The sequence below is a fragment of the Myodes glareolus genome, chromosome X, assembly GCF_982192425.1.
Source record: "Myodes glareolus chromosome X, mMyoGla1.1, whole genome shotgun sequence".
Taxonomy (NCBI): domain Eukaryota; kingdom Metazoa; phylum Chordata; class Mammalia; order Rodentia; family Cricetidae; genus Myodes; species Myodes glareolus.
In genome coordinates this window covers 83,647,411-83,664,431 of record NC_142053.1, presented here as the reverse complement: position 1 = coordinate 83,664,431, position 17,021 = coordinate 83,647,411, and the positions used below count along the sequence as shown (strand labels likewise).

At 42.3% G+C, this 17,021-nt stretch overlaps 1 protein-coding gene across 5 annotated transcripts; it reads right to left on the bottom strand.

Moving 5' to 3' along the window:
* Positions 1–4,988: 4,988 nt before the first annotated feature.
* Positions 4,989–16,430, bottom strand: P2ry4 (pyrimidinergic receptor P2Y4). Of its 5 annotated transcripts, none has more exons than XM_048417896.3 (3): positions 16,305–16,430; positions 15,957–16,094; positions 4,989–15,590 (listed from the first exon to the last, which is right to left on the bottom strand). In XM_048417896.3, the coding sequence occupies exons 2-3, from the start codon at positions 15,991–15,993 to the stop codon at positions 14,545–14,547; spliced, it is 1,083 nt and encodes a 360-aa protein (XP_048273853.1). In that variant the 5' UTR covers positions 15,994–16,094; positions 16,305–16,430; the 3' UTR covers positions 4,989–14,544. The 5 variants fall into 5 exon arrangements, with proteins under 5 accessions (XP_048273853.1, XP_085541207.1, XP_048273849.1 ...); XM_085685081.2 differs by lacking the exon at positions 16,305–16,430 and adding an exon at positions 16,187–16,298; XM_048417892.3 differs by lacking the exons at positions 15,957–16,094; positions 16,305–16,430 and adding an exon at positions 16,137–16,292 and having other exon boundaries at positions 4,989–15,633.
* Positions 16,431–17,021: the final 591 nt, after the last annotated feature.

The window sequence follows — 17,021 nt, the reverse complement described above, 5'->3', positions numbered from 1 at the left end:
GCCCCAGGGAAGTCAGCACCCCTTCTGGTCTTCAGCCCTTCACTCACACACACACAAAGGCACATACATCCAGATAAAAATAAGACATTTTCAAATTCACCAAATACCCCAAAGTTAAGGGCCCATTTGGATTTCTTTTCTTTTTGCCCTTGCTTGACTCTTAACTGTTCCACCTTCTCTTATTTTACATAATTTTGGGTCTATTTCTAACCCAGACTTCCCTTGTAAGCAATAGTCAAATGGATCCAATTTCCCAGTCTCCAACAAACACCTTCCACTCATCCCTGTCCCAAGCAAGTCATCGCCTTCCTCCAAATTCCCATTGTATCCCCAAGTCATACCAAATTTACTACCTTTTCTTAATCCAACAAGCCCCTCCTCTCCTCTACTACCATAATCTAGACAAAGACCTTACCAAAATTCATTGACTATTGCTATTCCCTCTAGTAAAATCTGCTCTAGTCAATCCTTCCATCAGGCTACCTTGCTGAATCTTAAATCTGATTAGTCATCTTTTACTTAAAAATGTTTCTTGCTTCTACAATGGCCCTACCAATATACTCTAACTTATGCTCTGGTACCACTAATGCTCTTAGATGCTAATAATTACTGAACAGAAGATAATAGTATAAACGAGCTTGGGAGGTGCTAGAGTAGATAGATATACTTACTGAAGTGCTTTTAGAGTCTTTAGACTTAAGCTCTAAAATTTATAACATTAATGGACATTGTAATTTTCTTTTAAAAGATTTTTATTAATTTGTTGAGAATTTCATACATTGTGCTTTGATTATATTCATCCCTTTCTACATCTCCTCCAAGATCTTACCCCTATTCCATACCCACCCAACTTTGTGTCCTCATTGTTTTAAACCATCAAGTCCCATAAAGCACATCCTATATATTCTTGGGTGTGTGGTCATCCACTGAAGCATGTTAGACCTACCAGGCACCATGCCCTTAAAAAAAAAAAAGCTAACTTTTCTTTTTCTTGACAGCTGTCAATTACCAATAACTCCTCAGGTAGAGGCGGGACTTCATGCCCACCTTCTACCTCCATGCTGGGGTTTTGTCTGGCTTAAGTTTGTGCAGGTCTCATGCATGCCATCAGAACTGTTCATATGTGTAACTCCCCTATCATGTACAAAAGCATTGATTCCCGGTGGACATCCACCTCCTCAGGCTCTTGCAATCTTTCTGCCTCCTCTTCCACAATGACCTCTGAGTCTTAGGGCACGGGGACTGAATATGCACAGCGCATTTAGAGCTGAGCACTCCATAGGCTCTCACTTATTCTCTAATCTTGATTAGTTGTGAGTCTGTGTGTTAATTACCATGTACTGCAAAAGGAAGCTGCTCTCCTGAAGGGTGAGAGATGCACTAATGTGGATCCAGAAGGCAGGCGCAAGACACCCAGTCTTTAGGCAGGTCATGGGGGGGAGCAGGTACAGTTGGAAGAGAGAGTCTGTTCATTGTGATATTCCAAAGGGGAGTGAGTGTTCATCATTCTATAAACTTATCTGGAGACAGAACCCTTAAATCAAACAACACCTATTAAAACTTCATGGGACATTTAGATTTCCTCTAAATATGATGCTGACCTACAGAATGAGATTCAAACTCTTCAACATGGCAGAGTAATAATAGAAATAGAATTTTCCAGAAAAGTGCCACTGTCACAACTTGGAAGTAAGGCTATCTGTATTTAATGATCATGGGAGAAATTAAGGCTATTCCTAACTTAAAACTTAAGAAGTAAAAGAAGTAATTAATTAAAATGTGTATGTATATATAATAGATCCCATACATGTATCTAGTCAAGAATTAGTAGTCTCTTTTGATAAAGAATTTTTTGGGCTTTCTGGACTTTATTATTGTGGTGGTTTGAATGAAAATAGCCCCCATAAGCCCATACGTTCAAATTCTTGGTGGAACTGTTTGGGAAGGATAAGGAGATTTGACCTTGTTGGAGGAGGTGTGTCATGGGGCCAGGCTTCAAGAGCATGCTGTCACTCCCATGTGCTCTCTCTGCCTCCTGCCTGTGAGGTGTGAGCTCTCACCTGCTGCGCTGGCTGCCTTCTACCGTCATGGGCTCTAACACTCTGAAACTGTGAGCCATGAGCCCAATTCAGTGCTTTATAAGTTGCTTTGAACATGGGGCTTTATCACAGCAATGGAAAAGTAACTAAGACAATTACCCAAAATAATTTAGATAAAAACTAAAAATCTGGACAGGCAGTGATGGTGCATACCTTTTATACTAGCACTCAGGATGATTTCTGAGTTCGAAGCCAGCCTGGTCCTCAGAGTTCCAGGACAGTCAGGGCTACACAGAAAACTCTATCTCAAAAAAAAAAAACCCTGGAAACTGAAGATAGTACATCATTCTCATATACCCTGTGCTTAGCTTCCCTTGATGTTAGCGTATTATGTTGTTACGGTATAGTTGTTACAATTAAAGTATCCATATTAATCCATCATTGTTAACGACACTCCATTCAAGTTTCTTCCACGTATATATAATGACATTTTACTGCTTCAGGATCCCATTCAGGATACCACATTACATGTGGTTCCTCTTGGTAAGGACAATTTCTTAGACATTCATTGTTTTTAATGATTTTGAAAGTTTTAGGAAAGTTCTGGCCAAGAAGATTGTAAGACAGCTCTCTATTGGAGTTTGTCTATTTTCCCCTCCTTTTTAGATTTTTATTTAAAAAAATTGCCTTTTTATTTTTTGTGATAATGATAGAATTATCCATTTTCCCCTTCTCTTTCCTCCCTCCAAATCTTTCCACATACCCCCCTCTTGTTTTCTTTCAAATATGTAGCCCCTTTTTTCATTAACTGTTGTTATATACATGCATATATTCCTAAATACATAATTACATCCAACTCAGTGTATATGATGTCTCCTGTATATGTGTGTGTGTGTGTGTGTGTGTGTGTGTGTGTGTATGCATTCAGGCTAGCTATTTAGTGTTGGATAACACTGGGGAAGACTATTTTCCCCGCTCTCAGCATTCCTTAGTTGTCTGTAGCTCTTTGCATAGGGTTGAGGTTTCGTGGGCTTTCCTCAATTCGTGTTCATGCTACACTGGAGAATGAGTTTTAAGGACTCAAAAAAAAGCTTAGACAATTCTGCAGAAGAGGGGACAGAAAGAGTGTAAGAGCCAGAAGGGATGGAGGACACCAAGAAAACCAGGCCCTCTAAATCAACTAAGCACAGTTCTTATGAATTCATAGAGACTGAAGCAGCACGCACAAGGCCTGCACGGGTCTGCACCAGGTCCTCTGTGTATATATTACGGCTTTCAGTTTAGTGTTCTTATGGGATTTCTGAGTGTAGGAATGAGTGGGTCTTTGATTCTTGTGCCTTCTCTTGGGCTCATTTCCTTCTGTTGGTTTGCCTTGTCCAACTTCGATGTGATAGTCTTATTTTATCTTATTTTATTTTGTTATATATAAAAATGGAATGAGTGAATGAATGAAAACCTAGTCACTAGGGTAAGGTTAACAACTGAGCTGTCATTTATACATTCTGGGAGAGGGAAAATCAGTTTTCTCCAGTGGAGTGACACTGGGTATATGAGTGACACTCAAGGGAAAGCCACATGTTTATGTGTCAACCACTCCAGGACAGGCCTCATGTTCTTCCACTCCGGGACTGGTCTCATGTTCTTCCACTCCGGGACAGGCCTCATGTTCTTCCACTCCGGGACAGGCCTCATGTTCTTCCACTCCGGGACAGGCCTCATGTTCTTCCACTCCGGGACAGGCCTCATGTTCTTCCACTCCGGGCAGGCCTCATGTTCTCTCATTTGGTTGCAGTTCAGTTGTTTTTCTTTTTTCCTTTTTTTTTCTTTTTAGGTGATATTTCTATTTTGTTTTCTTGGTTATAGGGGGTTTTGTTGTTGTATTGGGATTTTGTTTGCTTTTTGAGAAAGAGCAAAAAAGTTGCGTGCGTAGGGAGGGGGAGAGGGTCTGGAAGGACTCAGGGAAAGGGAAGAATATGGTCAAAATATATTTAAAGTTAAAATTTGTTTTAAAAATAAAAATATAAGGGCTAGAGAGATGGCTCAGCGGTTAAGAGCACTGGCTGCTCTTCCGGAGGTCCTGAGTTCAATTCCCAGCAACCACGTGGTGGCTCACAACCATCTGTAATGAGATCTGGTGTCCCCTTCTGGCCTGCAGGAATACATGCAGACATAACACAGTATACATAATAAATAAATAAATATTAAAAATATTTTTAAAAAAATAAATAAAAATAGAATAACAAAAAGAAAAAAATTAAAAACGTTTTAAAGAGAAAGACAAAAGAGTCAGTAGCTATTTTTATCACATAATATCTGGAATGAATACAATCAACAAGCATCCGTGCTGATACTGTCTGTGATCACTGCCTGAAATAGCGTTTATCAAAGTCGCTTTTCCCATACTGTACCCAGGAAAGAAGTTCCCACACATGCTTTACATAAGAAAATGGTTCACCCTGCTTCTGCCTTCTCTAGGACAGAATATCTAGAGAATTATTCAGAATTCTTCTCTACTGACAAGTTACCTCCAGCAATTTAAAAAATATATATGATTAAACCTAATTGTCAAGTTATTTTACATGATTATGATTTCCTGACCCTAAGAAAGCATTGCCTACTTAATCAGGTTGTTTTGCTTGCCTATATCATCTGATTCTTCTGTAAGAAGGACACATTGCTTCATAATACTGAGAAAGCAAGGTTTTACAATTAAATGACAAAAATCTGTAATTTTAAAGATGTATTTTAGTTCTTACATTTTCGAAGTTTTATTTTATTACATTCTATTTATTTGTGGGGTAGGAGGAAGGAGATGGCACATACTACCGAGCACATATAAAAGTCAGAAGGCAACAACGGACTTGGTTCTCTCCTTCAACCATATGTGTTCTAGGAATCCAACTCAGGTCATTGGACTTGAAAGAAAGAGCCTTTACTCACTAAACCATCTTGCCAGTGGTGGAGTTTTATTGCTAATTAAAATTTACACAAGCCAGCCCTATTGGTTTGGCAATATCTTCACAATCAAAAATTTAAAAAACCCAACTTTAAAAGCAAATCGCCATATGCGAAATATCAGTGACAAATTTGAAGATCGGCACTGTTTGTTCCGATGGAAACTCCAGGTTAAAGTCAAGGAAAGAAAATGGCTTTAGAGTTGGATCATCCTCATCTGTCTTTTGTCTACCAGGTATCTGAATTAGAAAACATAGTAAGCAGTTATAAACCTGATTCTGAATAGAAAGAAAATTTGAGGTGCATATAATAAAGAATTAATGACTTAGCCAGGCCTGGTAGCATAGGCCTGTAATCCCAGCTATGCCAGAGACTGAAGCAGGAGGATTGTAATTTAAGGCTTACCTGGGCTACAGACTTAAACTCGCATCCTAAAAAGAATGTATCTCAAAATAAAAGAACAAAGGGAACTGGGATGTGGTTCAGTGGCAAAGCAGGTGCATAGCATGCACAAGGCCCCAGGTTCAATTCCCAGGCTTAAAACAAAGCTATGTCTGGTGGCTTGTGATTTCAGCTACTCAGGAGGTTGAGGCAGGAAGACCACAGGTTCAAACCCTGGCTGGCCATTTGAATGAGACCCTATCTCAAAATAAAACATTCAAAAGGCAAGAAGAACTAGGAATATAGCTCAGTGGTAGAGTGCTTGCTTAGTATACATGAGGCACTGGGTTCAAATACCTTGGAAATGGATTGTATCACTCAAAGTAGAAAGAATAGAAGCCTGAGTTGAAAGATAGTGATGCTCACCTTTAATCCCAGCACCTGGAAGGCAGAGGAAGGCAGATCTCTGAGTCTGAGACCAGCGTGAGTCTACAGAGTGAGTTCCAGGACAGCCAGGGTACACAGAGAAACCCTGTCTTGAAAAACAAAATAGATAGATAGATAGATAGATAGATAGATAGATAGATAGATAGATAGATAGATATTTTTAAAAGAGGAAGGAAGGAAGCCTAAAGTCCAAATTGTTGAGTTTTTTCCTTTCTTTTCTATTGGCGCATGGTCTTACGATGTAACCCAGGTCTAACCTCCTATGCACATCCTCTTGTTTTAGCATCCTGAGGGCTATGGTTATAGGCAGCATCCATCGCTACAGGCACAACTGTTTTTTACTTTGTTTGTTGTTTTCTCCCTATGAGGTGAATGGCCTCCTCCTTCACATACTCCCACTACTATGCTATTCTGACTCACCTTGTGTCCAGAATCAACAGAGCCAAGGATCAGAAGCTAAAATAAATCTTTGCTCCTTGGGGCTGTTCTTTTAGGTAATTAATTTGGTTTCAGACAGACAAATGTGACTAAAATATCCTTTTCCTCCTGTGCAGAACACAAAACTCTTCAAAGATGAGCGACTATTTTGCAATCAAAAGGATAAACATAGAACTGAAAAGATGCAAAACAAGCAGTTATAAGGGTTCTCTTGAGTATTTGGAAGGCAAACCTGGCTAGTCAGCAAAACGGTAGTAGTAAATTTCCCATTAGGGCCTATGACTTCTCCAACCAAAGGCTCTTGACCAGTTTTACAAAACTAGGCATGAGTTACCACTGCAAATAAATATATAAATAACAACTTTCTTCTCCTGTCCTCTCCCTACTTTTTCCAGTTCTGGGGGTTTACTACGATAGGACCTCATACACGCCAAGCAAATATTCTACCTGTACCCTTGTTTATTTTGTTGTCTTGAGACAAGGTTTCACTGACTGGACTTCAGTCTGTCACTTAAGCAGGTTTTGAACTTGGTAATCCTTCTGCCTCCTGTATAGTTGGGATTCCAGGCCTGTACCACTAGACCAGGTCATTTCTTTTTCTTTGCTCTGTACTTGCTCATAGCGGAAAGAAAGAAATCTAGAGGAGCGGGAGCCCTAGGACAGCTTGCATCTTCTGGGTTAGTGGTTTCAGTAGGTCTCCCTCCTTAGAGAAGCACTGACTATCTTGACAGGTTCTTGGGATGTGCTGTGGGGAATAAAAGTTGCCATGCTTAACAAGCTCAGAGAAAAATGTATGCTGTGTTCTAATGTGGGTTTCGCCTTCAAAACTTACACTAAATTTTATTTCCAATATAAAAGTGTTGAAAGGTGGTAGTATCTTTAAGGGATGATTAGGTCATTAGAAGGGAACGACTTAATTCTCAAGCAGCTGACTTTATTAGCTTGAGAGCATATTGGTATAAAGCTGGGCTTCTTTTTCTGGTTTGTGTTGTTATGCCTCTGTTTGCCCTCGTATTTTGTACCGGAAGTAGCAGCAGCACAGATCCTTTGTGAGTGTCACACTCTAAGCCAAACCAAACCCCTTCTTTATAATTTCCCAGTCTCATATATACACATATTCCCTTCTTCATTGGAATTCACAACAACGGACATTATGGTATTTATGATTCTTAATAAATCTGGCAGTGAAGAGACATGTTTACAATTGTTTAACACATACACTTAAAAGCATAGTAGCACCTATTATTGTCCTGGAAAGAGTTCTTTGGGAAGTTTCACTAGAGAAAAGGACAAAAACTTTTTTCAAAAGTCAAACCATAATACCTTAAAATGGCCGAAATCAAAAATAATGACTACCCTCTGGAAAGGAATCTCCCTGGAACCAGAATGGGTGATATCTTATTGCTGTTGGAAGTAGAAGGCTATTGTGTAATAAAAAAGTGTGATTTACAATGAGCACTAAGCTAAATATCATTGAGAGTAACACAAATTGAGAAGATGCCATCATCCTGGTGCTCCACTTAGCTTTCCTCCTGAGTTTCCCAAACGCATTGAATTGTTTTTCTTCTCTTGAGTAGATCCAAGAACATGATTAGGACCCCAATAGTATAGGATTAATGGTGATAATCAGTCAACCCCCAAGAAGTACTTCATCCTCTTTCTCTTAGCGAGTCACTATCTTTTAATAATCTACACTTTAGCTCAAGGATGAATCATTTGTCTTTGTCCCATTTTGTAACCCAAATATATTGTCTCTGGCACCAAACACACGAAGGTCCCTTATAGATAAGCCAGTTCTTTAGTTACACTTGAATACTTGTTTAAAACTTTCTTTTGGTGACAAACTACACCTCACCTCATGCTGCATATTTCAGCCTACAGACTGCACTGCTATTCAGTGAATTCTTCTGAAGACTGTGCAAATAAGTAGGGAACTTAGAAACTCAAGGTGGAAGAGGACTATACAAGGCATGAAGAAAATTTATTTAAGGCCAGATATGGTGGCACATGCCTTTAATCTCAGCATTCAAGAGGCAGAAGTCCAAACTCAGTCTGCTCTACATACTGAGTTCCAGGACAGCCAAGGTCACATAGTGAGATCCCATCTCAAAAAATTAAATAAATAGAAATGACTAAATAATCAATTTGGAGATGAAGAGATGGGTTGGTAGTTGACTGTGTACTGCTCTTTCAGAGGACCCTGAGTTCAGTTCCCAGACCCATGTGAGGCAGCTCCAAACCACCTGAACCCTAGCTCCAGGAGGACCCAATGATGCCTTTTGTCTCTAAGGGCATCTGCGTTCATCGGTACACACACACACACACACACACACACACACACACACACACACGCACACCAGGGGGCATACATATACACATAATTAAATTTTTAAAAGAAAATTTATTTAAAAATAATCTCTTTAACCAATGTTACTGACTAGACTAATGTTCTGGGTGCACAAATCCGAACTGACAGTGAATAAAGTGCTTTTATTTTTAGTTCTGAGTTTCTTAGACTTTCTACATTCTCTTATGCACTTAACACAACTGTTTATTTTCTTAACCTTTTTAATTCAAATCTTTTTAAAATGAGTTATAAATCTCTCTTTTGAAAACTCCCTTCTCCCTTGATGCCAGAAGCGGGATCTGCCTCCTTCCAGCTCATCACTAGTGCTATCCTTCAGTGACCAGCTTTTAGCCTTCCGGCTCCCACAAGGGTTTATTTTTGTCAAACTCTTATTTATCACTTCTAGGCAGAGCTAGATCAAAATCTAGAACTTGGGATGCTCATCTGGTTTTGTTAAAGTTGAAAACTATTGAAAAGGGATCTCACCATAGAACCTTCACCTGGCAATGGACGGAGATAGAGACAGAGACCCACACTGGAGCACTGGACTGAGCTCCCAAGGTCCAGATGAGAAGCAGAAGGAGGGAGAACATGAGTAAGGAAGTCAGGACCACGAGGGGTGCGTCCACCCACTGAGATGGTGGGACTGATCTAATGGGAGCTCACCAAGGCCAGCTGTACTGGGAGTGATGGAGCATGTGATCAAACCGGACTCTCTGAACGTAGCTGACAAGGAGAGCTGACTGAGAAGCCAAGGACAGTGGCACTGGGTTTTGATTCTACTGCATGGACTGGCTATGTGGGAGCCTAGTCTGTTTGGATGCTCACCTTCCTAGACCTGGATGGAGGGGGGAGTACCTTGGACTTCCCACAGGGCAGGGAACCCTGACTGCTCTTTGAACTGGAGAGGGAGGGGGATGGGAAATGGGGGGAGGGGAAAGGAAATGGGAGGAGGGGAGGAGGTGGAAATATTTAATTAAAAAATAAATAAATAAAATTAGAAAAAAAAGAAAAGGGGTCTCACCAACAGGAACTGTAAGTGATGCTCTCCATTCATTATTATTGCATGGATTCTTCATCACAGCCCTGTCAACCTACCCTAATTTAGCAATGAGAAAACTGAAGATCAAAGAGATCAGCTAACTTTGTCTAGTCAGCTAGAAGTGATAGAATGAAGGATATAAACTATGGGAAAAGCGGAAGTTCGGCTTTACCACCTCTCCTCTCATTCAGGCTGGCTTTATACACCTGCCAAGGAACCCACACTGAGAAATATGAGAGAGTCTAGATAGACTACTCCCACTCCAAACATTTTTTTTAAAAGCTCAACCCAGCTGTTCCAGAAGTCCCTTTGGCTCTTTAATTCTTTGAGATTCATGTAAGCATCTTAAAGTGGACAGTATCCAGGAAGAGAAACAACAAACTGAATTGCTAGCATGTAATCATACTTTAACTATTTATTAAGCACCATTTATTAAACAAATAAAATGAGATGATAACAGCTACTTATATTTGCTTAGCACTTTAGCTTTGCACGGCCTCACTGTAACCTGAAGTATTACACAAAACTGAGATTACGATCTCCATTTCAGAGATGATGAAATTATGGCTCAAAGAACTTGAATGACTCATCTAAGGTGACACACTTGAGTTCCATTTCCAAATTCAAGGCTCAAACTTGGGTGTCCTGATCCCCAGTCTTGTGTTCTCTCCTTTATAATACATTAACTCAAAGGGTTTATAGGTGGGATACACAAGCCAAGAATGCAGGAAGAATTAACTGATAATTCAAAATAGTGTCCGTAATGTCAAGAAATGTTAAAGGTGCTAACTGACTGCTGTGGACAGTAATTACAGAAGACAACATCAGGAAGATCACTGTTGGTTAAGAATCAACAGAGAAAGTGTCTGAGACCTAAGCATGGCCTGTGGAAAAAAGTTAAAAAAGGACAACTTGAGGCGTGGTATTTCAGTAAAGAGAACAGAGACAATGAAAGTCCAGAGGTAAGAAAGTGCAAGTGTTGTCCAGAGAGAGAAAACAAGAGACCTGTTTACCTAGAGAAATTTAGAAATGTAGCTCGATTGCAAGACCGTGGGCTCTGTCCCAAGATACACAGATACACATACACACACACACACACACACACACACACACACACACACCAAACAATCAAACACAAAAACCTAGAGAAGAGACATTTGTATTGAGGGAGAATAGAAGATTCATAAAACGTTCTTGAATTTCTGCCTAAATTATTTTCACTTGTAGACAATAAAAAATCATCAAAGACTTTGAGAGAAGTGTTGGACAGACTGAGCTGACAATGTGCATTTGTGTGAAAGGAGGCAGGAGGTAAAGACTATACAGAAACCTATGACATCAGTCAGGGAGAAGATGAAAAGAGTCAGTATTAGAAGGGTAGCATTTGGGACCATAAAAGAAGGCCAATTACAGCTGGCAAAAAGAGCAATGTCAGAACTTGAAGACAGGAAGAGAAAAGAATGGATTTTCTCAGAAGCTTTAGAGCCTAGGTAATTTAAGAAAAATGTCATGAATAGAAATGAGCAAGATAAGTAGGGGAACTGGTTCAGGTGGTTTCATTTTGTATATTACGGGCTAGAAGCAACAGTGGAAGATCTAAGTGAACCTATCCAATAGGCAATTGAGGTTTAGAGGAACAAAGGTCTGGCCTAGCACCAAGCTGGCATGGGAGAATGAAAGGAGTCGTGGGAATGCAGTCCAGGGTCTAGTATCTTCCTGCCATTGTGTAGAAAGTCACAGGCATGGCACTTCACTGGGTCTGCTTCTTCAACTGGAAAATGAAGGGGAACCCAAGTCCTGTGTGTCCTGTGAGGTATTCTCGAGGACTAGAAGTCAACTAAATCATAGTCACCTGCTATTTGTTCTCTCCAAGAGGAAATCAACAATCTGATAAACGAGAAAGGATTAAATAACCCCCACATGTTGAGAGTCAGACAAGAAGATGACAGCAAAGAGAGAAGTAACGAAGGAAAAGCGGGAGGAAAGAGACTCTAAATCAAGGGAATGAAGTGAAGAAATAAAGCATTATAATAAATGGGTTAAATATGTCAAATATGACCAATGATAATACACATATTAAATAATTATCACATTTCAGTAGAAGCTTACCACTAAAATAGCTGAAGAATAATGCGAATAATAAACACGAAGAGAAAGTGTTCAGTGCCATAAGGAGGTAAAGAAGTGAAATTAACAAATTGAATGTTTACCATCCAGAAAGATTTCCTATAAAGTCTGATGCTGGAACTGCAATGGAACGAGGATAGCCATATATCATTGTGACAGTAAAAATTTATGCAGTCATTTTGAAAAATCACAATCCATACAAACGTTCATGCTCTTTGGTCTGGTAATCTTACTCCTGAGAACTTGTACTAGACTAGACACAGAATTGCCAAGAAGAAAAAAAAAGCCACAAGCAGGAAGATATTCAAAGCACAGAAAAATTGAGCTACCTAAATGTTCAATGGCAAAAGGATAGTCTAATAAGATATAATCTACCAATGGGAGTACTTTTATATAGCTATTGAAATAATAAATGTGAAAGACTGCATCAACACGGGAAAGGAGAGAGTTTAAAATAAGAGAGGATTATACTCGTTTTGAGATAGGGTCTCACTACATAGCCTAGGTTGACTTCAAACTTATGACCGTCTTGCCTCTACTATCAACTCTTGGGATTATAGCCTACCATACCATAATACCCTAAAAACAGACTTTCATACACTGTGGTTACACTTCGACAGTACATGATTACAAATCAAGAGAACATGAAGCCTGAAAAGTGAGAATAGGGGTTTGAAATAGGTGAATCTTTTCTCTCCACATTTCCTCCCTCAGTGTTGTCACAGTGAGACCTTTAAGTGCTATTTTTATATTTTAAACAACTATAAAAGACATGCAATAGAGTCGACTGAAATAGAGAGGTCAAAGATGGATAAAAGTAATATATACATATATATATATATTGATAAATATGTATGTATATCATTAAAAATTCTTGCCAAAGACATAACTCGTGTTCTGAGAGCAGCGGAGCGGGAGGCAATGCAGTTTGGAGAGTTTGGAGCAATTCCGTGAGTAATCGGGGTGCAGAGCCCTCTTTCTGGAGATGCAGTGGTGGAATGAATAGACACAAACAGAAGGGCAGCAAGATGAGATGGCAAGGTTAAGGTACGAGTGCTTATGGCTTTTTCAAATGATATAAAATCAGTGTAAAGTATAAAATCAGTGATGGAAGTAACTGAAAAATACAAAGAGAAAAATAAACAAAGTCTTGGTGGCATACGTCTTTAATCCCATCACTCAGAGAGGCAAAAAGGCAGGTGGATCTCTGAGTTCAAAGCCACCCAGGTCTCTGTAGCTAGTTCTAGGCTAGATAGAGGTACCCAGTAGCAGTCTGTAAAATCCAGGAAGTTAGTCTTGACTAAGCAGCTTGGAGTTATGGGGCCTGGCAATGGAGGAGCTTGAAGAGAATAATCTTAGCTAGGAGAGGTGACAGGCAAGGGGGCTGTGGCCTTAAGAGTGGGGACCTGGCAAGAATAAAAAAGGATCAGTAATTTACTACTAATAGACGAACTCTTGTGTTCCAAGGGAGAGAATCCCTGTAAAGACTGGGAAGGAGGGCAGAGGGGCATGAAGATTAAGCTGTTTTACTCTGCAGCCTAGCCCCTCCCTCCCCTACTCTCCAGAGACAGAGAGAACACTTAGAAGCCAATCAGAACTTGATGTCAGTAGATGAGTAGGTGACCAGAGAGGGCAGCAAAGGCTGGGGTCTGACTCAGAAGACCCACAGGCTCTAAGGTGATTTCGTAGGAAAAGAGACTGAAAATAGATTTCCCTTTGCATGAAAGCCCGCCCAGAAACTCTTAACTCTCAGGCTCGGGATTGAGTTCCCCCGGCTCCGTACGCCCACCAGGTCCTCCAAACTCATTAGGTGCTGTGGCAAGAGGATTGAACAGGTGCAAAACCGAGTGCCCCACCCTGGCCTTGAAATCCTATAGCCTGATTCAGAACGAGCTGGTGACAGGTTTATCCTTTCTCTAACTAGAGCTAGCGAAAGGGGAGAGACCAGTCAAGAGCCAGTTCTGGGCGTCTATTCCTGTCACCGCCCTATCCTTTGCACAAACCTGCTCTGCCCATCAGTTCTAGAACTTGGAGCCAAGGACTCAAAAGGTCTTCTTCCCTCTCAGTCAGAGTTGTCCACTCTTCCTTTTATTAAACATATGGGAGCTACCAAATACATTCTCCACAGTCACAGAGGTGGGTCTAGTCTCGTTCTTGCTCCCAAGGTTGCTGTCAACCTGGACTCTGCCTCCTGAAGCTCTGCAGGGTCGCCCCTCAAGGGCAGTACTCTACCTCACAGCTGCTCAGCAGTTCAACAGCACCAAGCTTCTAGCTGCTGGTGGAGCTCTGCCCGGCAGGTTTGGAGGTCTTGTATCCTATTTCAGTACCTTGGCAGGTAAGACTAGCTTGTCTTTGAGAGGGAGCCAGGAAGTGGGTGTGGATGCTACATATGGCAAATATGTCATCTGTGATATGCTAGTACCTCAGCTTCCTGATTCTGGCTTGCTCCATTATATACATCAGGCCAGTCTTGAGATCGCTCCACCCTTCACCCCTCTGACTGAATTCTCTACTCTGGTTGGAGAAAGGCATGCTATGGAAGGACCCGGGGAAGCAGAAAGGGCAAAGAGCACTGGGGAAGTCTTGCAGTTCTAGAAATCGAATCGGGGCCCCAGGAAAGGACAGAAAAGCAGAACAAAGAAGAAACCGAGGAGTAACTGCCCCAAAGGTGGACTGTAAAGAGGGCAGCCCCTCATCAGGTGTCACTAACAGGCTCCCTTCCCTCCGTCCTTCAGTTACCCTATTCCTTTCATAGCTGATGTCCGGGGTTATAATCTGTCTCCCCCATAGGTAGGGAAGATGACGTCCTGGTGGGTGTCTGCCCACCTGCTGCTTTCCTCATGCAGGGTCACCAATGCCAGGGAGGAGGCCATAGTCTGAGGCTGGGGCCCGGTACCTCTGCATAGCCGCTGGAGCTGGCGTCGATACTTGTCCCCGGTAAACAGATAGAGCACTGGATCCAGACAGCTATTAGCACTGGCCAGGGGCCGGGTCACTTTGTAGACCACGTTGACCGTGTTCAGCACCTGGCAGTCAGCTTTCAATAGCCTTGCCAGGTAGTAAACTGTGCGGGTGATGTGGAACGGTACAAAGCAGACAGCAAAGACAGTCAGCACGACAGCAATGGTGCGGAGCGTGCGGAGCCGAGACGATGACTGTCCAGCTCCTGGCAAAGGGCGATACAGTCGTCGGGCCATGAGTCCGTAGCAGACCAGAGTGACCAAGAAGGGCAAGCCAAAGAGCAACACCATGATTGCCGAACTGAAGTGTACATAGTGGTCAAACTCCTCAGGCCGGGTGGTGTCATGGCACAGGATGGTGGTCCCACTGGGGCTGGTTGTCACAAAGAACAGGTTGGGCACGAGGCAGCCAGCTACCACCAGCCACACAGCTAGGCAGAGAAGGCTTGCAAATCGTGGGCGGCCCCAGCGGAGCGCCCGCAGTGGGTGACAGATGCCCAGGTAGCGGTGCACACTGATGCAGGTGAGGAAAAGGACACTGCAGTAGAGGTTCCAATAGAAGAGAAAGCGGACAAACTTGCAGAAGGCAGCGCCAAAGGGCCAATGGTTTCTGGCAGCGTAGTAGTACACGAGAGTGGGCAGTGACAGCACATACAAGGTGTCTGACAATGCCAAATGGAACATGTAAGTTGCTGTTGCATCCCAGGGTCGAAGGCGGAAGAGGAACAGCCAGAGGGTTGGGGCATTGAGGGCTAGGCCCAGGACAAAGACAACCGCATAGCTCACAGGCAACAGGATGAACTTGAACTCCTCGTTAAAGGTACAGCGTCCATCTCCAGAACTTTGGCTGGGGCCTAAAGATGTAAATAGCAAGGATTCTGAACTGGTCATGGCCCCCTAGAGGTAGAAAGGACAGAAGTGAATGTCTGATTTCCCTAGTTTCCCAGTCCTGACCAACCTGCAACAAAAGAGGAAAAGCACCAAGGAGAGCGAGGAGGATCAGATCCAAGTGCAATCCAGGCCCACCCAGCTCTTCCCCAGCCCGTCCCCAGCTCTTCCCCAGCTCTTCCCCAGCTCCCTGAGCCCAGTCCCTACCCTGCTGCTCTAGCCCAGCCTCTACCCAGTTCCCTTAGCCCAGCCTCTACCCAGTTCCCTTAGTCCAGCCCCTACCCTGCTCCCTTAGCCCAGCCCCTATCCAGCTCCCGTAGCCCAGCTCCTACCCAGCTCCCTTAGTCCAGCCCAGGGACTGATGGGCATCAGGCAGTGCAGGGACTCGGACAGGCAGTCAGTGGTGTTCTGCAGCTTCCTCTCCTGCAGAGCCTGGCTAGCCGAAGAGGGTGGAGGCTGACCAGCAACATCTAAAGGGAAGATAGCCAGGCTCGAATTATCATCTAACTCACCATCAAAGTTCTGTCCTAGTGACTGAGGGCCTCTCTCCCTCTTCTCTCACCCTGGTCTTAGTTCTCCGTAGTTTTATTTCCCTCTGAAGCCACCCCTCCTCACACCTGCTTCAGCCCAGGAGCTCTACCTCCACCACCCTTGCCTAGGAACCTTAGCAAGACTCCTACCCAGTGCCCTTGAAGCTGAGCCCAGCTGACTCTGTCACCCTCCCTCTTGGCAGCCAGAGGGCATATTCTTGGGGGCGGGACTCGGGGTGGCGCTTCTCCCTCCTCCTGTTCCATCCCAGCAGATTGTCAGAGCTAGAAAAGCCCTTGGAGGTTATCTAGTCCAACCCAATCAGCATACAGATTGGGAAACTGGGACCCAGTGAGATTACTATTTAACAGCTTCAAAATGATTGTGTACACAAGGAGACATCCACGTTTACAGATAAAGAGCCAGGCCACTGAAGATAATTAAATTAGAGGAAGATCATATAAGTTTATGGGCATAGAGACATGGGAAATGAATTTTAACATGGACAACAGCAAGTCAACACACTGAAGGACTTTTGAAAATGTAAACTACTGATAACCATCTTTACTCTGTATGCATTTAATTATAACAAATGTTTATCTAGTCCTTACTCTGTGCTAGGCACTGTTCTAAGGACTTTATACCCATGGATGATTCTACAGGCTATCAAATAGGTTTTATTACTGCCTCTACTTTATTGATGAGAAAATTAAGATACAGATAGTTTGAGTATTTTGATAATTCATGGTAAGATCAAGATTTGCCAAACTCTAACATCCATAACTTAATGAGTATGATAACTTGATCCTCCATGCTACTGGATCAGACCTGGAAAAGGGTCAACAAACATTTCCCAAGAGCTTTCAGTT